This window comes from Spermophilus citellus, assembly GCF_964194105.1.
Source record: "Spermophilus citellus genome assembly, chromosome: 17".
Taxonomy (NCBI): domain Eukaryota; kingdom Metazoa; phylum Chordata; class Mammalia; order Rodentia; family Sciuridae; genus Spermophilus; species Spermophilus citellus.
Genome location: NC_138199.1, coordinates 54287299 through 54314440, shown reverse-complemented (window position 1 = coordinate 54314440; position 27142 = coordinate 54287299). Strand labels below are relative to the sequence as shown.

Below are 27142 nucleotides of genomic sequence, written 5' to 3'. Positions count from 1 at the left end.
AAGTCACTGCCCCTCTCCAGCCCCTTTCCTTAGCTGTAAAGTGGGAGAAGAGTAACCTTTCCCCTGGGGTGTTGTGAGGATCCAAGGAGGTCTGAAATGGCTTTGTAAACTACCCTACAGCTGATTGTCCTTATGGTATGGCCCTGGGGTAGGGGGCTGGGGCTCTAAATTCCTCTGGAGTTCAGAACACTCTAATCTTGGGGGCAGAGCTGTTGGGTCTGTTCTTTGTTTCCTGATACAAAGTCCCTTTCCAGACCCTACTATCAAGCCAGAAAAAGGGATGCCACCGAGGCTTAGTGTGCATAGCAACTATCTGGCCAATCACCCTCTTTTCCCTCACAAGGAGCAGGCTACCTCCTCAGGGCCAGATAAGGAGAATAACTCTTGGCAGACCAGCCCTGGTGGCTACCACCTTTGTGGAGGACCAGATACACCCTGCTTTCAAGGCTGGCCTTGGGTTCCCTGGTCCCAGTTTGGGTCCTTCAGCAACTGATTCACTAGTTGAAACAGCCTCAAGCTGGGCCTCCTGAGTGGCTGAGGGCTGCTCTGGGGTTGGGGCTGTGTGTGTGTGAGCAGTTTCCTTTCCTGTTGCTGGATAGAAGGCAGTTTGCTGGAGACTTAGGTTTCAGAGGCTGGGAACAAGTCTTCTTTTAGTCACAGGGGACCAGGTGATAATATGCAGAGAGGACTGAGATGGAATGCCCCTCATTTCACGGGGGTGGGGGTAGAAACTGAGGCCGGGAGACAGGCAGGGACTGGCTCATCTCATGGGGCACAGGGCTTTTGTCTGAGATGGGAGACAGTTGTGACAGAGATGAGGAGGAATGATGGGGATGATTCTGAGGACAGGTGAGGTCAGGGGGGCAGTAATTGGGTAAGGCTATTGCAATTCCCTACAGCATCTGGCAAGGGGTCTGGCCCTTTGAGGAGACCAAGAAATGTGAAGGGAATGAACAGCAGGAACAGCAGGACCCAGGCTCTGAGCGGTGAGCAGGGCTCCTTCCTCTATTATCAAGACTGACTGGTGGGAGCTTGGGGGTTTCTTCTCCAGCTCATTCATTCATTCACCTGTGCACTAGGAGGTACCTGGACTCAGCATGCATCTCTTAATACCTCCTCAGGGATGCTCAAGGAGGGCAGTGATCCCATCCTATTTTTTCAGTGGCAAATGTTAAATGCCCCATGGGCGGACTAACTGCCTCCCAATAGGTTGGGATTCCTCGGGGAGGAGGAACCTTGGTAAATAGCCTAATAAATGCATGGTTAAATGCAGACATGCTTTGGGGGCTAGGGGCAGGGAGCCTTCCCAGTGGGTTTGGTGTTGAGTCTCAGAGTGTGCAAGCCCCAGGTGGAGGTCTGCTTTGAGCTTATGATTGTGAAGGAGCCAGTCAGGCTGCCAGCAGCACTCCCTGCAGCTGTTTTCCCTGGTGCCTATTGTCACCTTTGGGCTTTGTATGGCTAAAGCAGGGTGGGGCAGCTGTGCCTCCAGCAGCTAGGAAGCCTGCCGCTCAGGGCACCCCATCTAGAAACTGCCTTTGTAGGAGGGGATGAAGGGGGGATTGGGGTGAAGCCATCCTAGGGGAAGGGTTCTGGAGGCTGTAGTTTCCAGTGGGGTGTAGGAATCTGGTGCAAGTACTTTGAGGGGGCTGGGGGGTGGGGACGTGGATTATGATCATAAGGGGCTCTTTAGCATGATTCTAAAGGGGCTCTTTGGGTGACCTATAGCGGGGGAGTGGTTTCCTAATTCTGAGGACCTTAAAGAGTAAGTGAGCGTCATAAGTGAATTCGAGGTCACAAGTGAGTTATGGGGTCGGTGCTGTCTAAGCTCGTTTAGGACACAGCTAAAGATCCACAGCAAAGAGCCAGAGCAGAGGCGTGCGCGGCCAGGGCTTCAGAGTGGGTTGGGGTGGGGCAGCGCCGGGGAGGGTCGGGGCCTCGGTTCCTGGGAGGAGAGTTGGTGCAGAGCCGCTGGGAGTTGACCAATGAGGAGAGGGCCCATATTTGCACTCAGGAGTCTGCAAATTCCTCGGGGCTCAGATATCCGCCCCGACACCGTCCCCCTCCCCCACCCGCCTGGGGCATAAAAGGCGCCAGGTGAGGGCCTCGCCACTCCCCTTGCAGTCCGGAGCTTTTCAGGCCAGTGTCGCTTCTGTAGTCTGCCTTGCCATGACTTCCTACAGCTATCGCCAGTCCTCAGCCACCTCGTCTTTCGGGAGCTTGGGCGGCGGCTCCGTGCGTTTTGGGGCTGGGGGCGCCTTCCGCGCGCCCAGCATCCACGGGGGCTCGGGTGGCCGTGGCATATCCGTGTCCTCTGCCCGCTTCGTGTCCTCGTCCTCCGCCGGGGGCTATGGTGGCGGCTATGGTGGCGTCCTGGCCGGGTCCGACGGGTTGTTGGCGGGCAACGAGAAGGTGACCATGCAGAACCTCAACGACCGCCTGGCCTCCTACCTGGACAAGGTGCGCGCCCTGGAGCAGGCCAACGGCGAGCTGGAGGTGAAGATCCGCGACTGGTACCAGAAGCAGGGGCCCGGGCCCTCCCGCGACTACAGCCACTACTTCAAGACCATTGAAGATCTGCGGGACAAGGTGGGTGGCGGCCGAGCCGCCGGAGGTGCACCTGCCGCGGTGGGGCGGCCAGCGGCGTGGAAACCCTGCCCGGCAGGCTGGGCGAGGCGAGGCGCGGGCGGGAGCGAGCCCGTTAGGACGCGGGAGGGCCCGTGGGGTGGGGCAGAGAGAAGGCGGGCGGGAGACCAGAGGAAGTGGAGGCCGGTGGAGGGAGGGGGAGGGAAAGTGGGTGGGATCCGTAGAAGTGCAAGGACCGGGTTGGGGCTCCAGGAGAAGGGAGGGCGTGTCCGCAGTCCAGAGAAAGGGGGTCCACAGAGTGAGACGGTAAAGGCTGTCCAGGGGTTCTGCCAGGGACTGCAGCTGCATAGGGAGCTCACGAGTTTGACCTGGGGGGATCTGGTCCTCCTGAGCCAGACCTGTCCCTGCGATCCCTGTGTGGGGCCCCCTGCATTCCTCTTCTATCACCCAGCAGGTCTGGTTTTCCTCTTGTTTAGGATTTGGTCTCCTCCCACTCTTCTCCCTCCCAGGGACCACCCAGGCCTAAGAGGAAGGAACTCTAGGAAGAATTGGAGAGCCCTGGGCCCCGGAAAAGAGGGAGGTAGGCAGAGGCCTTGGGCCTTTGCTTGCTTAAACCTCTGGCCTGGAGAACTAGGTACAGAGGCAGCTCCCTGTGGGTCTGAGCCACAGGCTCTTATGGGGAACTCCAAAGTAGGCCTTGGTCTCCACCCAAAGGGAAAAGTTCCATCCTGAAGAAATGTATCATTTAATAGTCCCCCAACATTTGGTCTCCCATCTTGCAGCTCCCAGAACTTTTCCCAGTTTCAACCATGAACTTAGCCTGGAGCTGGGTGCTGAGGGCCTGGACCTGGATCCACAGGTGTGGGAGAGCTGGAGGAGTAAACAGCCAGCTAGAACAGTGCAGTTCCCAGTTTTCAAATTGTTTGACATACAATGAGAAATACAGTTTACTATTTACCCAGTACCTCTTATCTTCTCTTCTTTTCCTTTACTCCTGCCTCCTATCTGGACAGAAGGCAAAAGCTTCTTGATCCAATTCTTACCCTACTTTGGGTGATCCCCTCTGATTTTTATATTTTGTTCAGTTTCACTAAAAAAATGGCAAATTACCTCCTGGTGACACTGACTACTGAGCTATAACCACTTTGAAAAACACTGAGCCAGAGTACTGAAATTGGTGCTGTGCTGGAAGATGTGAATATGCCTCTCAGGTCACAAGAGTCTTCAGATGAAAGGGGAACTTGGAGGATTTCCACTTCTGTAAAGTGGGAGTGCCCACTGACCTGGTTTAGAGGTTATAAAGAGTGAGGCACAAAGTGCCTAGCACATAATAGATGCTCAACAAATGGGATCCTTTTTCCTGAAGGCACCCTGTCCTTGAGTGGGTTTCAAACAACTTGCTTCTCTGCATCTGACTTATAGTCCCCCTTCAGCCCATTTAGAAGTTCACTGGGCATAGGACTCAGAGATGTGCTCCCCAGGCTTTCTTCCCTGCCCACCTCTCCCCACCCACCCTTCCTTGTAGTGTGTCTCCTGCCTCAGCTCCTGGAGATGAACTGATTTCAAGGCCTCCCAGAGAGCAGGCAAATGGGCAGCAGGGATGGGTGGCTGGGTATTGGTCTCTAGAGAGTGGGGGGGACATACTCATTTTCTTCCCACTTCTCTGGGAAGAAAGTGGGTGGGCAGGGTAGGTATGCCATAATGGCACCTTCTGCCTTCCAGATTCTCGGTGCCACCATTGAGAACTCCAGGATTGTCCTGCAGATTGACAATGCCCGTCTGGCTGCAGATGACTTCCGAACCAAGTGAGTCTCAATTCCCTGGAGAGCAGGAACCAGGATAACAGGGTGTGTGTGTGTGTGTGTGTGTGTGTGTGTGTGTGTGTATGTGTGTGTGGTGACAGGGGGCAGTCCTAGTCCTCTGTGGGGCTCAGTGCCATTTGACTTCACCCACCCTAGCAGTCCTAAAGCAAGCCCCCTATAGACTTCTGAACCCTGGGGAACTGGGGAAGTCCTCTGAGGTGCAGAGCCAACTGTGGCCTGACTGCCACTATTTTTCTTTGGAAGGTTTGAGACGGAGCAGGCCCTGCGCCTGAGTGTGGAGGCCGACATCAACGGCCTGCGAAGGGTGCTGGATGAGCTGACCCTGGCCAGGACCGACCTGGAGATGCAGATTGAAGGCCTGAAGGAGGAACTGGCCTACCTCAAGAAGAACCACGAGGAGGTGGGTCAAACTGGGCCATCTGTCCATCTCACCCCAGGTCCCAAGGCTGAGAATAATTGATCCTGTACCCTCTGACTGTAGCTACCCTCAGCATGGTCCTGAGTAGTGATCATGGCTCTCAGGGTTCTAGCAAAGGGATGGTGATCACCCAGTGTCCTCCCCAGTGCTGGCTTCTAGGATTGTACCTGAAAACCAACCTGCTTTGGGGGTGAAGAAGTGATTTGGCCCAGGCCCAGTGGGCTCGGTGCCCTGACATGCCCACCTCTGCTGTATATTTCCAGGAAATCAGTGCCCTAAGGGGCCAGGTGGGTGGCCAGGTCAACGTAGAGGTGGATTCCACTCCAGGCATCGACCTAGCCAAGATCCTGAATGACATGAGAAGCCAATATGAGGTCATGGCTGAGAAGAACCGGAAAGACGCTGAAGCCTGGTTCACAAGTCGGGTAAGCAGGGAGGGGGAGCAGGTGCGCTTTGAGGGATGGGGTGGCGAGGAGAGAGGGCTTGGTGTCCCCCTCCCAAAGGTCTGCCTCTGTCCTTATTCCTCCCCTCTCTGTCTTCAGACTGAGGAGCTGAACCGGGAGGTTGCTGGCCACTCGGAACAGCTCAAGATGAGTGAGAGTGAGGTCACGGACCTGCGACGTACCCTCCAGGGTCTCGAGATTGAGCTCCAGTCACAGCTCAGCATGGTATGTGGTGTCCCTGCCCTGTAGGACACACACTTGTGCCCTTGAAGTCTGGGGTGGCCTGGCTGGTGGCTGTGCCCGTGTCCTCTCCGGGAGCTGTCTCTGCTGAGACGCATCCCCTCTCTCTCCTCTCAGAAAGCCGCCCTGGAAGGCACACTGGCAGAGACCGAGGCCCGCTACGGAGCCCGGCTGGCGCAGATCCAGGCGAGGATCAGCAGCATCGAAGCCCAGCTGGGTGACGTGCGGGCTGACACCGAGCGACAGAACCTGGAGTACCAGCAGCTCATGGACATCAAGTCTCGGCTGGAGCAAGAGATCGCCACCTACCGCAGCTTGCTCGAGGGCCAGGACGCCCACTACAACAATCTGCCCATCCAGCTCAACGTCTGAGCGCGTTGAGTGCGAAGGCTCCTGGGCTTCTGTCCTCCTACAGAGGGAGGCCCCTGGGCAGGGGCAGGGGAGGGGAGGGACCTTACCCTGGCTCTATCCCCGACCTGCCAATAAAACTTTATGGCCCCAGGGAGGAAGGCTGTGTGGTTGTTGTTTCAGCCCATGGAGAGATGGGGCAGGCCTTGGCCCTGTTTAGGTTTTATTTGAAACAAAGTCCACTCTGTCCCAGGAAAGGGAAGGGAGGGGAAGGGCGCTCAGGTCCTTCTGCTGTGGTGATAATTCCTGTTTGCATGTCTTTAAGCATTTCTTCTATTCTACAGAGGGGTAAACTAAGGTTTAGAGAGGCGAAGGGGTTTGTCGCATGGGTAACTGCTCTAATAATGGCAAAGGTGGGGTTTGAAACTGTGGTTCCAGATTGAGTTCTTTCTGTTGTACTCTCTTGGGGGTTGGGGAGCCAACTGTGGCCTGACTGTCAAGAACTGAGGCCACTTCAAGGCAATCAGAGGCCCACAAATCAGTGTGTGTGTGTGTGTGTGTGTGAAATGAATATTTATTGAACATCTACCATGTGCCATGAAATCAAAACAATCTTAAAAGTATGAGCTGCATTTTATTTATCAGGAAACTGGCTCACATAGTTGAGTAACTTGTTCAAGGTCACATAACAAGTATATTTATGCCACAGCCAGAATTAGAATATATGCTTCCTGATACTTAGTGCGTGGCATCACTCCTGCCCAGGTGGTCTCTTAAAGTTGACATTTGTGCCAGTCTTGCTCCATATGAAGGCTCTGGACTGGGATTCTCTCGGGTAGTTCCTCCCAACACATTTCTCCTAACCTAAACTGGGGCTTTGGGGTTAGATATTCCGCTGGCTGGAGAGGTTGTCCCTATTCCTGTGTTCCTGTGCTAACACATTTATCCTTCCTGGTGCAACCCTGCATAATCCCCTTACACCCACTAGCTCATGCCTGGGCCCAGAGACTGGAATGGGACCCAGCTGTGACCCAGACCTCCCACACAGACCCCCAACCTGGCTTGCCTGGGGCCTGCCAGGGACCAGCAAAGGCACCAAATCCCAGCTTCCTGGTATGGCTCTGCCCTTGGGTGGGTATGGTCCTGCCCCTTTGGTTTACAGCTCAGCTGTCAAGAACTGAGGCCACTTCAAGGCAATCAGAGGCCCACAAATCAGTCCCACTTCCCCTGGGCGGAGGGCTTCCGAATAAGCTCTCCATGACAGAAGGCTGACCTGTGGAGGAGGGGGCAAGGGACCCACCTCACACCTGCATCCTAGTTCTACAGGAAAACTGATGCTATCCTCGCTGCCCTGTGCCCGGGACACCGCCAAACCTCACGCGGATCCCGAAGTGGGTGTTAAGGCCTCCATTTCCCTGCAGATCTCAGAGAGGCCCCCTAGTTTGACCACGTGCCCCAGAGTCCAGTTCTTCCTTGGCATTGTGCAGCCCCGGGGCAGCCCTTCTGCCCTCTCTGGGCTGTCCTCTCTGACCTCCAGGCCCCTCCAGCCCCTTCTCCCATTTAACGTCTCAGGAAGGTGGTTGGAGCACGAGGCAGAGGCCTGGCCACATCCCCAGGCTGGGACTGTGCAGAGATTCTGGTCCCTGCCCATGAAAGCCTCCCTTGTTGTCCCGGCTGAAACCCTCACTCTGCCCAGGGGCCCCTGGAATGTGGCTTGGGGCGGGGTCTGGGCGCACACAGGTGCGGCCAGCTGGTGACTGGGTCCAGGTCTGAGTGTTGGGAATGAAGCCTTCCTTTGTGTTCGCGGGGTGAGGGGCAGGGCAGGAAAACTCTTCTGTCTCATTCTGGGAGCTGCACCCAAGGAGACCTGGGACAGGAGACAGAGGGTGCTAGGGTCTTTCCCCTCACTGCTGTTCATCAAGGCTGCTCCAGCATGTGAAGCGTTTCCTGTCAACCATCTTGCTCTAGCTCCGTGAGTCCGGCTGGGCTGGAATTATTTCCATTTTCCTGATTGGTAGACTGAGGCTCAGGGTAAGGCACCTTATCCAACACCACATGCCTGGAAATTGGGAAAGGAGGAACTCAAAGGTGAGTCTTTAGCCCCCAGGTCGTGTGTTCTATCCCTGGCACACCCCTGGGGAACAGGAGTTGTGTGAGTAGGATCTAACCGTTTATGGGAACCTCCTTCCTATGTGCTCTTAAATGTTCTCTAGGGCCCTGTAGCTGGGGTCAGTGTTAATAGCTTCATTAAAAATCAGGAACCAGTCCCAGAAGCTGAGTCACGCCCAGAGGTGGAAGCCAGCCAGGGTCTTTCCACTGAGCTGCATGGCCCCATTTCAAGGAGGGAATGTCCGGCTTCAGGGACGCCTGTCTGGCTACAGTGGGCAAAGGACAGAAACTGGCACACAGCAGCCTGGGTCGGAGCCAGGGAGCAATCCTGGCAAGGCCATCCTGCCTGGCCCTAATGAGGAGGCCCTAGGGGCCCCGCCCAGACCTTGATTGCAGTCGCTGTTTGGACTGAAATTAAGGATTTGCAACCAGGACAGCAAGGAGCCAGCTGCCTCCCCTGGCCTGGGCTGGAGAAAGAAGCGAAAACCTTATGAGGGGCTGCTGGAGAAGAATCGGGGTGCAGAAGGGGAGCTGGCTGGGGTGCAGACTCCCTTACCCGGGGCGACGGCCAAGTAATTGTTCTGGGTTAATTGCCGGGGCCGCCATGTCTGCAGAAGCTTTAATGAGCTCTGGCTGATCTAGCCTTGATTATTTTTCTTTCGGAGGAAAAGGCAATATCCTCCCACCCATGAGACAATACTACCCTGTCTGGGCCAGAACTTGGCGGCCTGGGGTTCCTGTGTGAAGCTGGGTCAGGTGGAGTCCACCCCACCCTCCCAGACCCGCAGTGGTCCCTTCAACCCAGCTCAGATGCAGGAATCGGAGTCTGAGGGAGGGTGTTTTTTTCCTGTGCCTTGCTTCAGGAGGGATCCAAGTACCTATCTGGGTTCTGTTGGAGACCTTTGCTAGCTGTGCCATCTTGCACAAATTGCTTTACCTCTCAGAGGGCCAATTTCCATCCTTTTAAAACTTGGGCAGGGGTCATCCTCTGTGTGTGGGGACGGATTAAAGGGGACAGTGGATACAAAAGTGCTTTTTAAATTATGAAGTGTATGGTAGCAGTGAATTATGTTATTACAGCAGAACTAAGATCCACTTTTGTTGCTCAGTTGGAACTGGCACAGGTGGGTGATGCTGCTAAGCTTGGAGCATGATAGGCTCACGAGGTAAGATTTGATGCCCACGGACAAAGGCGCTCCTGCTGAGGGTATGCGGGAGTCCCAGGTGCTGGGTGTGCAGTCACCACTCTCTTACTCAGATGCTGAGAGCCAGGGGAGGCAGGCTGGGGCTCTTGGGTCTTAGTGCTTCCCTGGCAGTGTTAGCTGCCAGTACCCAGTGCCATAAAAAGAACATGTCTAGAGTTTCATATTCATCATTGATAGATGCAGGATTTGAATCTAGACCTCAGGACCCCAGAGCCCTGTCTGTTCTTGGGTGCAGCCACCCCAGTCCAGAAATCTTCCTCCCTGTTCTTCAGCTTAGTCTAGCTCATCTCTACATTCTGTAGGCCAAGGGGGGGGGGCAGGTCATACATCTAAGTGATGCTATCCACAGGTGCCAGTGTCCTTGGAAAGTGGTGACCTGGAGCTGGCGGGCTGAGGAAATGTGTCTCCTGATTGCTCGACTGACCTTCTGTGTAAAGTGAAGCCTTGATCTTTGAGGTCTCTGGTGCCTTCCACCTGCTCGCCAGGCCTCCCCACCCTTCCTTCTCCACAATGCTCAAGTGTGCAGAGTTTTCTGGCTTCATCTCTCCTGAGCCTGCAGCAATTGACAGGACAAATGGGGGTTAATCTGGCCCTGTTAAGCAGCGACATGCCTCTCCCTGGAGAAGGCAGGGGCTTCTTGGAACTTGCCCCAGCCTTATCTGCAGAGGTTTGCCCCAACGTGTCCTGTCTGGGAGCAAGCAAAGGTTCAGTGACATGCGAATTTGGCAGGTGGCTGGATTATCAATCAGTCCCTTGTCAGCTCTGAGCCTGCTGGGCCTATGTGAGCTAGCCAGGGACATGGGGCTGGAGGCTGGGGGTTCTGGAGAAGCAGGAGTGGGCATCCAGGGGAGGAGAAGTGGGAGGAAAAAAGTCTGTTTGCAGCCCCAGGGACAGATGCTCACCCCCCTGGTCACCTCAGCCAGAACTTAACTCATGTCTCCCTCTCCTGTCTTTAGTCTGTCCCCTGAGTCCTACGTTCCCATCCTCAGGGGCCTGGGCCCCCTGTGTCCTGCAGGCTCATGCACATAGTCTTTGAATGAGAGAACGCGGAGTGGTGACTTGGAGTGGGGTGCTGTCCACCCTGGGCCAGGGCAACAAAGTCTAGCTGAGGGCACTGCAGCTTCCCTGCTCTAACGGGATGGGCAGAGGCTGTGGGAGCTGAAACGTGCTGAGAGTTTGCTCCCTGCCGCTCTTTCTCCTGGGGTGGAGAGAGTGAACCTGTAATCCAAGTGTTAAAACTGTGGCCGCGGGGCAAAACACCATTACTTCTGAATCATCTCTTTTGTTGCATTAAAAAAAAAGAAAGAAAGAAAAACTGTACATGAGCCTGTGGAGGTGCGCAGGCAGCTGTGTTTGTCAGGAAGGCAGAGGAGTTGGCTTCGATCTGGGGGAGGAGACAGGCCCACAGCACCCTCCGAGGGGTATATAAGGAGCCCAGGCTGGGGGCCACGGGCACTGCGCTCCAGGTCCAGCCCAGCCCGCACCTCCTGCCTGTGCCTTTCTGCCTGCTGAGAGCTCACCAGCACTGCTGCCCAGCCATGGCCACCACGTTGCTGCAAACTTCTTCCTCCACCTTCGGGGGTGGCTCGACTCGAGGGGGCTCCCTCCGGGTTGGGGGAGGGGGCTTTGGTGGAGGGAGTCTCTATGGTGGCGGTGGAAGCCGTAGTATCTCGGCCTCTTCGGCCAGGTTTGTCTCCTCAGGGTCAGGAGGGGGATATGGGAGTGGCATGAGCTGTGGCTTTGGTGGAGGGGCTGGTAGTGGTTTTGGTGGGGGTTTTGGTGGTGGCTTTGGTGGGGGTTTTGGCGGTGGCTTTGGTGGGGGTTTTGGTGGTGGCTTTGGTGACTTTGGTGGTGGCGATGGTGGCCTCCTCTCTGGCAATGAGAAGATCACCATGCAGAACCTCAACGACCGCCTGGCCTCCTACCTGGACAAGGTGCGCGCCCTGGAGGAGGCCAACGCTGACCTGGAGGTGAAGATCCGAGACTGGTACCAGAAGCAGAGCCCTGCCAGTCCAGAACGAGACTACAGCCATTACTTCAAGACCATTGAAGAGATCCGGGACAAAGTAAGTCTTCAGATGTCAAAGAGAGGGGAGCAGGTGGCTGGTGGCCTGTGCATGTCTCTGACTCAGTGTAACTGCTGGCTGGGGAGATCCTCTCCTGTCCAGGCAATGACTGTGTGCAGTGTAACCTTGGCAAACTTGAGAAGCACCTGCTTTCCAGGTGCAGATGCTGGTACACATTACTACACTTGGCAGTTTTCTGGGAGGGAAGGATGTTGGGAATCATGTTAGGGCAAATGGGACACAGGTGGGGGCGATTATAAAGAGCAACTCACCTTCCCTGTCCCAGACACCTTGCAGGGTTTGCATGAAAAGTGTCCGTCTACCTTCTTGGCAGAGATGGTATTGTAGTATAACCTTATGATCCCTAAATGCCAGGACGTCCAGCCTCACGTTTTAAGGACCATCTTTAGTGCCAAAAGCACCTTCAGGACTTAGGAGAACTGGGAACTCATGATAGGCTCTGCCATCCCCCACCTTCTCTTTCACTCCCTGGGACCAATTTCCTCATCTGTAAAATGCTTTTCTTAGCCACTCTTCAGGTTCTTACTGGCCATAATACTTGGTCGACCTACAATCTGTCAAGGGGTGCAGGAGGCAAAGACCATGAGCTATGCCCCAGAAGGCTGCGACAGATCCCTGAGAGGGCTGTTGAGGGAGCCGACCACACCCCTCTCTAGCTTGAACCTGGCCAGCCAATTCTCATAGGGATTCCAGGCTATACTACTTCCTTGATCTTCCCTCCTTGGGGACAGGGAGGGGTCCCAGGGAGGGGGCAAAGGCACTGGAGATGAGGCCTGACTCTGTCTGCTCCCTGGGTTCTACAGGTTTCCACTGGTGGTGTTGGAGGGGAGGGTGTTGGTGAGGGGTCCAACCTTGCGTGCAAGGTGGGACATCAGCAGCCCTGAGAAACAACTTGGCCCCCTGCAGATCCTGGCCGCCACCATCGACAACTCCCGGGTCATCCTGGAGATTGACAATGCTAGGCTGGCTGCAGACGACTTCAGACTCAAGTGCGTTCCCATCACCCTCTCCCCTCCCTGCATCGCCCCCTAGGCTGGGCCTTCCTCTTCCCCTGCCTCAGCAGCCCAGGCCCCTCACATTCCCTGACTTTGGGCTCCCTTTCTCTTCCCAGGTATGAGAATGAGCTGGCCCTGCGCCAGAGCGTGGAGGCTGACATCAATGGCCTGCGCAAGGTGCTGGATGAGCTGACCCTGGCCAGGACTGACCTGGAGATGCAGATTGAAAGCCTGAACGAGGAGCTGGCCTACCTGAAGAAGAACCATGAGGAGGTGAGAGTGGCTGGAGGCTCTGGCTGGTGGGAGGCAGAGCAGGGCTGCTGCACCTCCCCAGAGCTGGCTGAGGGTTTAGTGGTTCAGGAATGCACCCTTCCCGCAAAAAATGTTTCCAGGGACAGAAAAAGTCACTGTCCTCTGGTGTTCTGGACCCCAGGCCAGCCAGCCATGAACTGCTGTCTTGGTTTGTTTCAGGAACTCAAATAAAGATCCTACTCTCTCCAGTCCTCCCTCGGTAGGACCTAGAGAAGGAAAGAGGTCCTCAGAGCTGAGGGGTCCATGCCATCAAACCTTTTTTTGTTGCAATGGGAAATAGAGGGGGTGGCATGTCATGGTCACATCTTGAATTAGGGACAGAGCCCAGATTGCCCCATTAGGACCCCAGATTCTTGACTCTCTCTTCTGCCCTTTGTCTCTGCTGGGCTTCCCTCACCCACAGGAGATGAAGGAGTTCAGCAGCCAGCTGGCCGGGCAGGTCAACGTGGAGATGGACGCAGCACCCGGTGTGGACCTGACACGCATGCTGTCTGAGATGAGGGAGCAGTACGAGGCCATGGCGGAGAAGAACCGCCGGGATGCTGAGGCCTGGTTCTTCAGCAAGGTGGGCTTGGCTTCCCTGCCCTGCCCCTTCCCAGTTTCCCACTCCCCAGGTCTCCGAGGAGGCCCCTGGGGCTGACATTTCTTGTGTGTGACCCACAGACAGAGGAGCTGAACAAGGAGGTGGCCTCCAACACTGAAATGATCCAGACCAGCAAGACGGAGATCACAGAGTTGAGGCGCACCATGCAGGGGCTGGAGATCGAGCTGCAGTCCCAGCTCAGCATGGTAGGGCCACCTGCATCTCATCTCACCCTGAGCCCTCAGTGTCAGATCCTCCCATCCTCCATGGCTGGTAAAGCCCTGGAGTTCTCAAGCCCCCTTGGAGGTGGCTGCCTGCATTCCCTTCCATTCCTCTGCCCCCACGCCCTTGGTGGGTTCCAATGTGTCTATGGATCTGTTGCTCCATCAGAAAGCCGGGCTGGAGAACTCATTGGCGGAGATCGAGTGCCGCTATGCCACACAGCTACAGCAGATCCAGGGGCTCATCAGTGGCCTGGAGGCCCAGCTAAGTGAGCTCCGCTGTGAGATGGAGGCTCAGAGCCAGGAGTACAACATGTTGCTGGACATCAAGACTCGGCTGGAGCAGGAGATCGCTACCTACCGCAGCTTGCTTGAGGGCCAGGACGCTAAGTAGGGGTTTGGGCCTGGCGGGAGGAGGGCTGTGATGCAGGGTCATCCTAAGAGGACAACAGAGTGTCCCCAGGCAGCTGTATGATACAGTGAAAAAAGAACTGAGCTAGGAGAAAAGGGTCTGGACTCTGCTCTGGTCTCTGGCTGTGACCTTGGGCAGGTCATGCTACCTCTCTGGACCTGCGCTTCTCCTGTAAATGGTGGAGGTGGTGCTAGCGGTCTCTAAGATTTAATGCTTGTTCCATTCTCTGTGTGAAGTAGATGGGTTATTACTATAGATCAGAGGGTTCTAGCTTGGGGGAGGCAGGCCTGAAGGATGTAAGGATGTCTCAGGCTCTAGAGAAGGTGGGAGGGGGCTGGAGAGGACCACTTAGCCATCCCCAGCAGCTTCTCTTGGGGAGAGCAGGAGTTTTACCCTCTGCTTACATCTGCTTCCCCTCTCCTTCAGGATGGCGGGCGTTGGCATCAGGGAAGGTAGGTGCAGGGTGGGGACTGGAGCTGTTGAAGCCACTATTGCCCTTGGAATGGGGAGGACAGAAAAAGAGACCAAACACTCAGTGAGGCAGGGAACTCCCATCCCAGGATGCACACCTTTCCCAGTGGGACCCTTGACTGGTCCCAGGTAGGGTGGAGGTTGGGGATTTACTGAGACCACTCCAGGCTGAGCAGGCTTTGTCCAGGGCTTCTCTCTCCCCCAGACCCAGCCTTTCTGCACGGATGATGAGATGCCCACGATTTCTCCTATTCACTGGCAGCTTAAGTAATCCTGCATTATTGCTCAGAGCTGGCATACCTGCCATTGCTGTTGCTCATGTCTTTGATGAATAATTCAATGCCAGACCTCCTGGCAGCTCGGACAGGATTGGCCAGTGGCCATTTGCAGGGGTGCTGTCCAGTTTTCCCACAGCTTAGCCTGGGTCCTGGCCACCTTGGGAGAGAGAGAGCAGGTTCCTTCATGCTAAAACTTGCTCCTTCTTTCTACAGCCTCCCTGGGAGGTGGTGGCAGCAGCAGTTTCCACATCAAGGTAGAGGAGTCAGTGGATGGAAAGGTGGTTTCCTCCCGAAAGAGAGAAGTCTAAGCGGTCAGCAGGAGACCAACGTTCCTTGCTACCAGCTCCCTTTCCCAGGCTGAGTTGGGGACTGGAATGCAAGAGGGGGCTGGAAATCAAACTCCGGTCCCTACCTTCAGAAAGCAACTGGCTGATGTAGGTCCCTTCATCTTCTAGTTTGGGGCTTTGCATGGTCTCTCCCCTGTCTAATGCTCTGCACCTCCTTCCTGGCAAGGAGTGCAAGCAACAACTCTTTTGGGTAACAAGCTCATTGTATCGAGTTTATTCCTGCAATAAAGAACTACTTTTCCATTTGCAAGAATTTCTTGGTAGTGTGTCCAGTTTTTCTTGATGGGGATCTGGGTTGGCCTCTGGCTTCCAGGGAGGTCCAGGGTCCCCATACGCTGATATCTCTATCCTGTTGACCTCTTCCTTGCCCGCTCATATGTAATTCGTTCTTTGAGGAACCCAGGGCGCTAGAGGCTAGAACCACAGTGCAGCTCAGGAGACTTGCTCTTCCATGGGGCCCTGGGGAAGTGTGGGTGTCGGGTTCCCTCAGAGCAGTTTGGTGCATCTAGGACAGAACTTGACATGTCTAGTAATTATTTGCCAAGCAACGGGTTGAGCGTATTGTTCTGCATTGTGTGGCTGGTACTGTGCTACGCACGCTTGCCCACGTGTCCCACAGAGTACTCACCACTGGAGTAGAGGACCCTGAATTTGGAGAGATGAAGGATTTGCCCAGTGGCTTCATGGATGGACGGTCAATGACAGGGCTGGACTGGGCCTCACATCTTTATGACTCTAGGACCAGTGCTTGCTCTGGGACCCTGGGCCATGGCCCTTCACCGTCTCTTGCAGGATCTTCTCCTGGCTTCTGGCTTCTCGGACTTCCCCTCTTTTCTAGCCAGGCACACTTGACCTCCAGGTTGGCTCTTTCTGTCTGCCACCCTGTAACAAGCTGGCCTCTGTGTCCCCCCCAAACCTACACCTCCTTCTGAAGGGCACTTAAAGTGCCCAGAGGGGAAGATGCCAGGTCTCCCAAGCTGAAGCCTGAAACAACATCAAATCCCACACTTTCTCTTGTCCCCAGACTCCTGAGGCCTGATAAAACAGCAGGGTCCATGCATGTCTGGTTCTTGCTTCTGGTCTGGGGCTGGTTTCTCTGTGCTCCAGGATTCATAGCCCTAAAGAGACAGCAGGAATGCGGGGGGGGGGGAGCAGAGAAGTCTGGGTGCCTCAGCTGGGCTGGGTCAGGCCCTGGGGTGAGGACTGGGGATGGGAGAGGAGAACCGGTTCCCTAGTCCTGCTGGAAGGAGCAGGTGGGAGGGGCCTCTTTGGAAAATCTGATCTTTTGGGGAAAGAAGCCAGCCCTCCGAGAGGGTCACCATGCAATTTTCTGGGAAAAGGTGCTGCCCCAGAAAGTTTAGTAGAAGAGAGACAAGGTGGTTCCAGCTCTCTCTCTGGGACAGTTGGAAGGGGAATGTGCCTCCCGAGAGCGTGGAGGCTGGAGGGAGGCGAGAGTGTTCACAGTAAGCCAGGCCCTGGGCGGGCTTTTCATGATGGCATCTCATTAGTTCTCCTATGACCCTGGGAGGGGAATGTCAACCTTCAGCATAGTTTCAGAAGAGAGGAAACTGAGGCTTGGGGGAAGTTAAGCAACTTGAATGAGGGCCACAAATGAGAAATAGCAAAACTAGGTCTGGGACATGTCTCTGATTCCAGGACCTTTTCTTTCCCTTGATGTCATCAAGTGGCAGAAGCTGCAAGACCTTTCTTTAGAGGGTGTGCTGATCTGAAAGCCATTCTATTTTTTTTCCTTTGGGTACAGGGATTGATCCCAGGGGTGCTTAACCACTCAGGTACATCCCAGCCCTTATTTCTTATTTAGAAACAGAATCTCCCTGAATTGTTTAGGGCCTTGCTGAGGCTGGCTTTGAACTCGCGATCCTCCTGCCTTAGCCTCCGGAGCCACAAGGATTACAGGCGTGCACCACTGCGCCAGGCCTGAAACCCATTCATAACCTCTGGAGCATCCTGTTCAAATGCTGCGCTCACATCTCATTTTTGCCTCCCATGCTGTGGTTTAAGCTCATGCTGAAGCTCCAGACATCGGCTGCAATGTCCCTCGTGTCCAGGGAAGAGTGAGGCTCTGTTCCAAGCCTTCTATGGTCCCAGGTGGTAGAAGCTGGGGACTTGGTAGCTGCTCTGCCTCATGAGCCTCTGGCCTCTTGGGCAGGTCTCAGCCCTCTGAGCGGCCAGCAAGCATATTCTCCTCCTTCAGTTTGCAAAAATAACAACCTCTGCAGAAGATGCAGCGAAGCTAGGGAGGACTTGGCCTGTGGGCCGTCAATGTGCCTTCCCTCAGAACCGGACCCTGAATTGGGGGTCTGAGGGGAAGCTGCTTTCATCTCCCTGGAGTGCCTATTTCTGCTCTCCTGAGACCCCCTAGAGGGACTATCAAAGAGGTCCTTGGAACCTGCCAAATCCTGTCCCCAGCCTGACCTGGAGAGAAATGCCTGTATCCAGGGATGGCCTACTCCCTGCGGAGCCCTTAAATAGTCTCTGAGAGGACATGGCACACCTTCTGCCTGCCCTGGGCTGAGGCCAGGCTTGGGTTCCAGCCAATCTGGAAAGCAGGCAGCAGGCGATGCCCCCTCCCTTCCCCACAGAGAGAGGGCAGCTTTGGGACTAGAGATTAGAGCCCTGGGTGTGCCTCTGCTCAGGCGGGGCTTCCCAGAACAGGCATGGGGCAGGCCTGCCACTGTCTCCCTGGGGACCTCAGCTGGACCCTGCCCCTCTTTGGACCTCAGTTTCCCCATCTGTAAATTGAAGAGTCTGGCCAGACAAGATGACCGTTCAGCTATCTATGAGACCACTTGTGCCCTGGAACCTCAGGGAGTAACCTGGACTGTGAGGTGTGTCACCGCAGGCACTGTTCTTACCGAGTCCTTGGAGCGGGTGCTGAATCAGTGTGTGTTGAAATGAGACATGAACTCTCTTCTCCTTTGCATTTTCCAGCCAGATGGCAGGACATACTCTAGTAACTTAGGCATGTGCCCACCTGGTGGTCACCTGTGCAGGCAGCTGGCAGCAAGAGAGCTTGTCTCCTGAGATTTGGAGCTGGGGTGACCCCTTGGATGCCACTCCTGTTTGTCATTTCTTCTCACCTACACCCACTAGACAAACAGTCCCCCAAACAGCTTCCTGGACACTCATCAAGGGCTCCCCTATGGCAGGGGTAGTATTTGAGGGTGCATTTGACCAAGATCCTGTCCTCAGGGAACCTAACAGAGTGGGAGAAATAAAATAGGAATGTACTGTCATTTGTCTGGTGGCTGTGGGTGCCATGGTAGCTGTGGGGACCACAGAGGGAAGGAGGCAAAGCCATCTGTCAGGGCGGAGGCTCAGAGGATTCTCTGGTCATCTAATAACAATGAGCTTGCGTTTCCTCATTGTAACAGGGAGGTGAGATGGAGCAACCCTCCACCTGCCCAGTGCCTCCTGAATCTCAGGTATTTGAGAGGCCTCAAATACTAACTCATCTAATCCCCATTTTTCAGTTGTGGCTGTGGAGGCACTGAAAGGTTGAGTAACTTTCTCAAGGTCACAGAGCAAATCAGTGTCGGATGAAGGATTGAAACTCAGGTTCACCTCATCTTTGCTGATCTTGCTCTTTCTGGGAAGCCCAGGTGATGTAAAAGGGATTTGAGAGTTGGGTATGGTAGACCTGCAAGGGTGCCGCCCAGAAGGCCTATCTGTGGAGGGGCTGCCTTTCAGTAGAAGCCTCTCCCCTGTGGGGAGCCTCAGGACCATTTGGGAAGTGGGTCAGCCATACTGGGCTCTAGACCTTTGAGTTCAGGGAGAGAGGGAGGGAGGAGCCTGCCCCAAATGAGAGTCTCTGCATTATGAGCTGGGGGACAGGGTTCAGATGAACAACCTGGCAAGTATGGGCATATCTTTGAGAGCCAGAGACTTGGGAAGGCAAAGTACTGAAGGCAACTCAGATACCAGTTCAATGTAAGGCCCACAATGAGCTGGAGCTGGCGGCAGAGTTAAGGACCCACGTATTTGGGAAGCAGGACCACCCACTGGCCAGGCTTGGGGTGCTGTGGAGGCTGGAGAATGGAAAAGGCAGCAGAGGACACCCTGGCTTGGGTGGGGATGGTGGGAGCACTGGCCTGAGTGTGGTTTACAGGCAGTAGCTACGACACAGACCACGGAGTCAGAGGTTAGAATCTTGCTTTGACCCAAATGAGCTTTCAAGTTCGAGCTGCGTATTTAACGTCTTTGGACTTTAGTTTCCTCATCTGCACGAAGGAGATGATAAATAGAGTTGCTTTGAAATTAGATCATGCACACAGAGGGTTGATCATAGCGTTCCATGAATGTTGGCTTGTGCCCTTTCTATTATCTTTGAACATGTATGGAAGGTGAGTGTAGCAAAATCAAACTGCTTTTCCTGCTCCTCTTACTTCACCCTTAACACAGAGCACTCCTGTGACCCAGCGTGTGGGTTTTCCCCCACATCAAGCAATTTTCTGATAACAATGAGGTGTCCCTCAAGGCAGTTCAATTCTGACAGTAACCAGAGTTAGTGTGGATCCCACAGGTTGGGGGCTCCAATCCCACAAAGACTACTCCTTGCTTCAGATGCTAATTGCAAGTAGTTCGTCCCCAGGTTGCTCATAGCTTCAGTCCAATTGGGCTGCAAGTCACAGGTCCCCAGGACCTCCTTCTTGGGTTTGATTATTTGGTAGGATAGCTCACAGAACCTAGGAAAACAGTGTGCTCACTCTTGCCAATTTATTATAAAGGTTGCTTTAAAGGAAGCCAGAGGAAAGGATACACAGGCGAGGTTTGGAGGGTCTCAAGTATAGGAACTTCTGTCCCCATAGAGCTGGGGCCTGCCACCCTCCTGCTTCTTGTTCATTAGGCTGGGAACTCTCTGAACCCTAGCTTAGGGATTTCATCATAAAGGCAGGATCAATTATTAACTCTGTCTCTGGCACCCCTCCCTTCCTGAATGATGGAGGGCGGGTGGGGCTGAAAGTAATTCTAGTGAACAGCTGCCTCTCCAGGAGACCACTGGTACACACCTTGTGAGAACCAAGGGTTTAGTGGCTCTGTGTCAGAGACTAGGGCTGAAGACCAAATACTAAAACAAATGATGCTCCAGCACCCTTATCAGGAAATTATTAAGGGTTTAGGAGCTCTGTGCCAGGGACCCAGGATGAAGACCAACAGATATATTTTGTTGTATATCATAACATCACAGGAATTCACAGGGGTTGGTCAATCTGAGTTCATGGCCAGGCTGCCCAGACACCATTAGGGAGGAAGGGGGAGAGAGCGGAGGGAGAGAGAGAGAACAGATTTAAATTTTGACTGACTTCATGGCAACCTTGGAAAAAAGACTTGCCATCTCTGAACCCCAGAAGTCTCATCTAAAAACATGGGGCTAATAAAACCCGCTCCTATCATTGCGGGTAAAGGACAATGTGTTAAGCATGGACACGAATGTAGTTTTCCCAAGCAATGTCATTGTGGAGAGGACTGGATTTGGTGTCACTCTCCCAAAAAGCAGAACACAGAGCTTAAGCCATGCTAGCATTGCTTCCATTAGGTGCGGGGTGGGGAGAGGGAGTCCCTGCTTGGGAGGGTGGGGCTGTGCCCTGACCCCGGAGTGGAGGCATGCCATGGCCACCCCTGTGTTTGTTCTGCTGGGTTTTGGAGGATCTGTGGCATTGTAACCCAGAGAGGCGTTGGCCCTAACCTGTTTGTCTGCCCAGAGAGGATTGGGGTATTGTCACCCCAGGCCTGGCAGGTTCCATTAATCTCTTTCTTGTCAGTTTTGATCCTCTACTGAGAGAGCCAGGGTTCTTTCTCGGGGCTGAATCACACCTTTGCAGAGAGCTGAGCCATCAACTTGAAGCAGGAGGGCTGGCAGGGTGAGGGGTCAGCCTGAATCCTGCCTCAGCATGGTGCTGGAGCACCCCAGCCTACCCACCCTCTCTCCCTGGCACTGCCAGCTGCCCCCTGGGTGAACACAGGCCTGCTCCCATATCCCAGAACACAAAAGGCAAGACCCAGATCTCTCTTTTCTGGTCTTGCTGAGCCAGAGAAGGGGGCTCCAGGGTAGCCTCATGCCTGAGCCACCACACCCCAGTCCTTGGTCTGGTTCTGAACAGACCCTTGTGGCTGTTCCTGGGAGGCCATCCATGGCGACCATGGCCCCTAGTCCCAGGCTTCTATTTTTCAGCCCTGGAAACTTCTATTCTGGGCTCTGAGAAGCCACCCCAAGTCCTGTTCTTCTGGCCTGAATGGTGAAGCTCCTTTCTGGGATGTTACTAAGTGTCTCTGAGTGTTTAAGCCACATCCTGGGTCCCAGAAGAGACCCTGGCCCTAGGCCGTGGGTCATATTTTCTTATGTGGCCTCTTAGTCATATGAGAGGGCCCTGCTCTGGAATGAGAAGACCTTATTTCCGGATTTGACTGTGCCTCCAAGGCAGTTACTATAATGGGAGAGTAAACCCAGGCTGGTCAACCCTGACACTATTGACCTTTTTGGCCAAATAATTCTTTGCTGTGGGGATTTTCATGTGCGTTGTAGGATATTTAGCAGCATCCCTGGCTTCTACCCCCACCACCCATTCTAAGTAGCATTCCCCTAGTGTGACAAACAAAATGCCCCTAGACATTGTCAAGTGTCCCCTGGGGAGCAGAATAGCCCCTGGCTGAGAACTTGTGAACTGATCTCTGGTAACAGAAGTGGGAAGAAGAGCGGTTACCTTAGGGGTGTGGGGTATGGGTAACAACTGGGAAAAGGTAGAAGGAGATTTATGAAGGGCTGGAAAGTTCTGGGTGGTGCTCCCACAGGACATGCGTAGGCAAAAATGAATCAAGCTTGACGCTAATGATTTATATACTTTACTGTACGAAAAATATACCTAAAAATAAGTCTTAGTGTTAGGCAGAACAAGATTTGGGGGTCACTTCTGATCCTACCCTCAAAGCTTGTTTTTTTTTTTTGTATAAAAGGGGGGAATATAGGACCCACCTCCTGCTTACTGAGTGTAAAGCACTCAGCTCCGTGCCTACGTGTGGTAAGGGCTCCAAGGACATCGGCTATTACAACGTGCGGGATCACTTCCTCTTTTGGTGCCTCAGTTTCCTCACCTCTTTTTGATCCCTGAGGTCCTCAAAGGCCTCTTGTCACAGCCACTTTTTCTGATGGTCTTTGCGGCATTTCTTTGTCAACCTAAATACATTCGAGGCAGTCGATTCTATGAGACCAACAAAGTTTACCATCAGAGTTGCTGGGAGCACGGGTATACACAAAGTGCTAAGGAGGATTCAGCATATTTCATTCAGAAGTTTGAGCACTAGGAAGAAGGGAGGCTGAGGGCTGCGGTGACCTTCCTCAGCACGGGGCCATCGGCAGCCTCCCTCGTGGAGGCTCCCTGGCAGACGGTTGCCACTCAATGCCCATTCTGACACTGGGTGGGGCTGACAGCCTGCAGAGTGAGCGTCTTACAGGAGAGGTGAGGTAGAATTCGGTTGTCAAGGGGTAGTCTCAAGCAGAACACCGTTCCCTCTGAATCATCCCTTTTGTGTTAAGGATTAAAAAAAAAAAGCCACCCCAAAATGTGCAACCCACCCCGGAGAGCAGAGGCAACGGGGCCTGTGGGAATCGAAGTGCAGTTGGCACTAAGTCAGAGGGTGGGGAAGGGAGGAGAGAGGATGACCCACCTCCACATAGGGTGCATAAAAGGCACCTGGCACCAGGGAAGAGCCATCCTCCTGGGCTCAGGCCACATCAAGCTCCTGTCTGCACCTGCTCTCAATCTTGCTCCCACCATGAGCTGTCGCCTGCAGAGCTCCTCTACTAGCTATGGCGGTGGTTTCGGAGGTGGCTCTTGCCAGCTGGGAGGGGGCCGCAATGTCTCCACCTGTTCTACTCGATTCGTCTCCGGGGGATCCGCTGGAAGCTATGGGGGCGGCATGAGCTGTGGCTTTGGTGGCGGAGCTGGTAGTGGCTTTGGAGGTGGTTATGGAAGTGGCTTTGGTGGAGGTTTTGGCAGTGGCTTTGGTGGTGGCTTTGGTGACTTCGGTGGTGGCGATGGCGGCCTCCTGTCTGGCAATGAGAAGATCACCATGCAGAACCTCAATGACCGCCTGGCCTCCTACCTGGAAAAGGTGCGGGCCCTGGAGGAGGCCAACGCTGACCTGGAGGTGAAGATCCGAGACTGGTACCAGAAGCAGAGCCCTGCCAGTCCGGAACGTGACTATAGCCACTACTACAAGATCATCGAGGAGCTCCGGGACAAGGTGAGGCCTTGGATGCCAAGGTTGCCTGGGACAGAGCAGACCCTTGGAGGTCAGGACACAGAGTCCCTCAGGGTCTGGGTGTGGATGGAATTCACACCCTCCTTGTAGAGGAAGATTCTAGTTCTTCACCATCGACAGTCTCCACTCCTGGTGGGCTTTCTCACGCCATGACTTCTTAAACGCATTTTCTCCCATGATTCATGTTTCTTGATGTTGTTACTCATGTCAACATTTTTTTTTTTTATGGCTTCTCAAACAGTTATGTTGTTAGTGACTGGATCTCTGTAATCCTAACCCATCGAGTTCTCTGGAAACATGTCAGCTTTAAAAGCTACTCTGAATGACTAAAATCAACAAAGAAAAGGAGACATGTTCGTTCGTCGTTCTGGGAATAATTGTTTATTTTGGAGTGATCCTGTTTAAACTCCTATTGTCAGTTGGCAACCACAAAGTGGTGGGAAAGAGGCAGAGGCTTAGGAAGTGGTGGCGTGAGGCCTGTTCATCGCTCTGTGACACCAGCTTGTCGGAACAAAAATCCACCAGCCTGGGCTGAGCCCCAACTATGTCGGGTGGGCTGGAAGTGCTTTGGCGTATAAAGGGCAAGAAATTCTGAGGGATGGGAATAGTTGCTTGATTGACCCTATCTTCAGCTGGGAGTCCAGCTTCAGGGTCATTACTAGGCGATATATGGAGCACACCGAATCCCTTCTGACCTTGAGTAGGAGGCTCTCAAGACAGTGGCCTGGGGAGGTGGCAGGTCTGAGACTGTCAGGACATGACTACCTGATGATGTGCTCAGGGGGACAGATCTCCCTCATCATGATCACACAGGGAATACTAATGTGACAGAACTCTCTGAAGGGAGCTGGCCTCACCCCTCCCTTTATAGAGGAGAAACTGAGGCCCAGAGAGGTGTCTTGTCTCAGCTCAAGGACAGCGAAGAGGCAGAGTACTGCCCTTGTTTTGCTCCCTAAGTGTGTGGACCCTCCAAAGGTGACCTTCTGTATTTTGCAGATCCTGGCAGCCACCATTGATAACAACAGGGTCGTCCTGGAGATTGACAATGCCAGGCTGGCCGCTGACGACTTCAGGCTCAAGTGAGTTGATTTCCCTCTCCCTCTCCTGGCTGTCTCTTATTTTAGACAAATGCTGAGCTGACTGAGGACCCTGGAACATCTGGGGGTGAAGGCCTTGGAGGGGGAGTAGAGTCCGGCCCAGGGGAAAGGGCGGGTCTAAGATCATTTATGTCTCGTTTTAAAAAAATTGTTTTAATATTTCAGGTATGATAATGAGCTGGCCCTGCGCCAGAGCGTGGAGGCCGACATCAACGGCCTGCGCAGGGTGCTGGACGAGCTGACCCTGTCCAAGACTGACCTGGAGATGCAGATCGAGAGCCTGAACGAGGAGCTGGCCTACATGAAGAAGAATCATGAGGAGGTGAGGGGGGATGCCAAGCCTCCATCCCAGTGAGACAAAGGCAGCCCTCTGCTGCAGTAGGACATAGCCCTTCACTGTGGTACCTGGAAGCACTTTCCAGAACATTCCATCAGCTCTCAGAACCAAGGAGGGGGAGGAAGAGGAGCTCCACACACCTTCCTTTCCCTTCATCATAGGAGATGAAGGAGTTCAGCAACCAGGTGGTAGGCCAGGTCAACGTGGAGATGGACGCCACCCCTGGCATCGACCTGACCCGTGTGCTGGCAGAGATGAGGGAACAGTATGAGGCCATGGCAGAGAAGAACCGTCGGGATGCCGAGGAATGGTTCCAGAGCAAGGTATTAGCCCTCCTATCCCCCAGGTCACCAGGCAGTGCCAGGTGGACATGGTCTCTTGGTCAGGAGTACCTAGGTGGGCTCCTGCATCCCTTTCTTCCTGCTTGACTTTCAGAGTGCAGAGCTGAACAAGGAGGTGTCCTCCAACGCCGCCATGATCCAGACCAGCAAGACAGAGATCACAGAACTCAGGCGTACACTGCAGGGTCTGGAGATCGAGCTGCAGTCTCAGCTGAGCATGGTACCTGTCCTGCCCCTGGCCAGCAGCCACCACCTCCAGTTCTCCCTTCAGTCTGGCTTTCCTCCCATAACATTTTTTTTTTTTTTTTTTTTGCTCCACCAGAAAGCTGGGCTAGAGAGTACCTTGGCTGAGACGGAGTGTCGCTACGCCCTGCAGCTGCAGCAGATCCAGGGCCTCATCAGCAGCATCGAGGCTCAGCTGAGTGATCTCCGCAGCGAGATGGAGTGCCAGAACCAGGAGTACAAGATGCTGCTGGACATCAAGACGCGGCTGGAGCAGGAGATCGCCACCTACCGCAGCCTGCTCGAGGGCCAGGACTCCAAGTAGGTCCCTCGGCAGCTGCTGTCTTGGGAAAGTTGCTGTGGGATCCCTGATGTCAGAGCAGTCGGGGCTTTAGAGACCGACTCTCTTTCGGCAGAGAGGGGATTGCTTCTGTCTGAGCTTAAGGAGCCTAGAGGGGACCAGGACCCCCCTCTTGTCTCCAATCAGACAAGGGGCCTTTCCTCCACTGGCTGCCAGTCAGTACTTTTGAACATTCTAATTCAGGCCTTCGATTGGACAGGCAGGACTAGGGACGTGGAGGGAACATCTAATATGGGAAAACTTTAGCTTGGATGAGCCCAGCCCAACAAAGCTATTTGGATAGTGATTTAAGTGCCATCAGACCATTAGCAGAGACCAAGCCATCCCTGTGGGCTCAGGGGGCAGGTGGAGGTGGGGGTGAGGGTGCTGAGTGAACCAGAGGGAGGCCAAAGCTTTTGGAAGACATTCTGAATCTTGGGGACAATAATATTTCCTTTGGAGAGCTCTCAGGCAGACAAATGGAGAGATAAGAAAGTCAGAGGAGCAGGTAGGCCTCGTGGGCGCCTGATCCTACTGCTCCTTGGGCTGGGGACACTGCTAGGACACAAGTGAACTCAGGGCTCCAAATGATGATCTGAGCCACTCCATCAGAGGGACAGGTAAGCGCCTGACCTGGGTTACCCTCTGTTTATGGCGGTCTCTTTCTTCTCCCTTGCAGGATGACAGGCCCCCCTGCCTCTGGAGGTAAGGAGACAGCATCCTGGGGAGCTGGGATAAGGCTCCTGATTGTTGGGGACCAAGGGGAGGCAGTACTCACTCATGAGTTCAGGGAGGGGGTGGAGCTGGAGAGGAAGTGGTCTTGGTTACTCACCTAATTTATTTTCCAAAATAGATGACTTGTCCCATAGAGCTACTGGGCTGTCTGGGAAAAAAATCACCACTGGGGGCAATTATCAAAGTTCTTATCAAACACCTCCTGCCTAGGAGTTTGTGAACCTTCTTGGTGACCCTGGTCTGTGGGTCATCTCCATACTAAGCCTCTCTGGTTTCCTTTGTCTTTCAGTAAGTGGCAGCTCTACCAGTCCTACCTCAGCCTCCAGTCGCCGTGTCTTTTCAGACTCCAATACTGCCCGGAGGTCTTAATTCTGCCCGGCACCCCCTCCCTCTGCCTGCAGCAACCACTCCAGGAGAAACCTGATGGGTCCCCACAGGAGAGCGGGGGACTGCAGGACTGGAGGCCAGTCCCTCCTCCCAGGACCCCCGCTCCCCCACACCGACACTCCCTGAGTGTGGACACTCCCTGCTCTTCTCTCCCTGTTGGCTTCCTCCCCCCCCCCCCAGCCCCTGCCCTGTACTGCCCGTTCTTTCCTTTCTCAACTTCTCTACTAAAAAGAAGAGATGATTCAATAAAGTTTCCTGGCTTTTTGCAAATGCACTTTTGATTCTGGTCTGGTTTTTGAAGGTAATCCCTGCGAGGGCCCTGATTTGGGGCCACAGGGGAATTGGGTAGGGTTGGGCTGAGCAGCTCACCCAGACCCTGTCAGGGGCAGGAGCCTCCCATCTGAGAAGGACATGAGTCCTGTGGGCCCCTGAGCACACAGGTGCAATGATGGCAAACACGGAAGGTAGCTCCCAGAGAGTGGTGTCCAGCACACATGGACAAATGGAACGCACCCAGGTGGGCAGGAG

At 54.3% G+C, this 27142-nt stretch overlaps 2 protein-coding genes across 2 annotated transcripts; both read left to right on the top strand.

Moving 5' to 3' along the window:
- The first annotated feature begins 1653 nt into the window (after positions 1-1653).
- Positions 1654-6012, top strand: LOC308636562 (keratin, type I cytoskeletal 19). The gene is made up of 6 exons (XM_081272124.1): positions 1654-2586; positions 4306-4388; positions 4650-4806; positions 5088-5249; positions 5367-5492; positions 5625-6012. Exons 1-6 carry the CDS (start codon positions 2167-2169, stop codon positions 5877-5879), a joined length of 1203 nt encoding a protein of 400 aa, XP_081128250.1. The 5' UTR covers positions 1654-2166; the 3' UTR covers positions 5880-6012.
- Positions 6013-10004: 3992 nt separating this feature from the next.
- On the top strand, positions 10005-26602 carry LOC308636343 (uncharacterized protein). Its single transcript, XM_081271758.1, has 15 exons — positions 10005-11235; positions 12163-12245; positions 12368-12524; positions 12967-13128; positions 13227-13352; positions 13537-13757; positions 14206-14231; positions 14742-14834; positions 22620-23137; positions 24152-24234; positions 24418-24574; positions 24751-24912; positions 25025-25150; positions 25253-25473; positions 26491-26602. The coding sequence occupies exons 1-15, from the start codon at positions 10708-10710 to the stop codon at positions 26594-26596; spliced, it is 2769 nt and encodes a 922-aa protein (XP_081127884.1). The 5' UTR covers positions 10005-10707; the 3' UTR covers positions 26597-26602.
- The last annotated feature ends 540 nt before the right edge of the window (positions 26603-27142 follow it).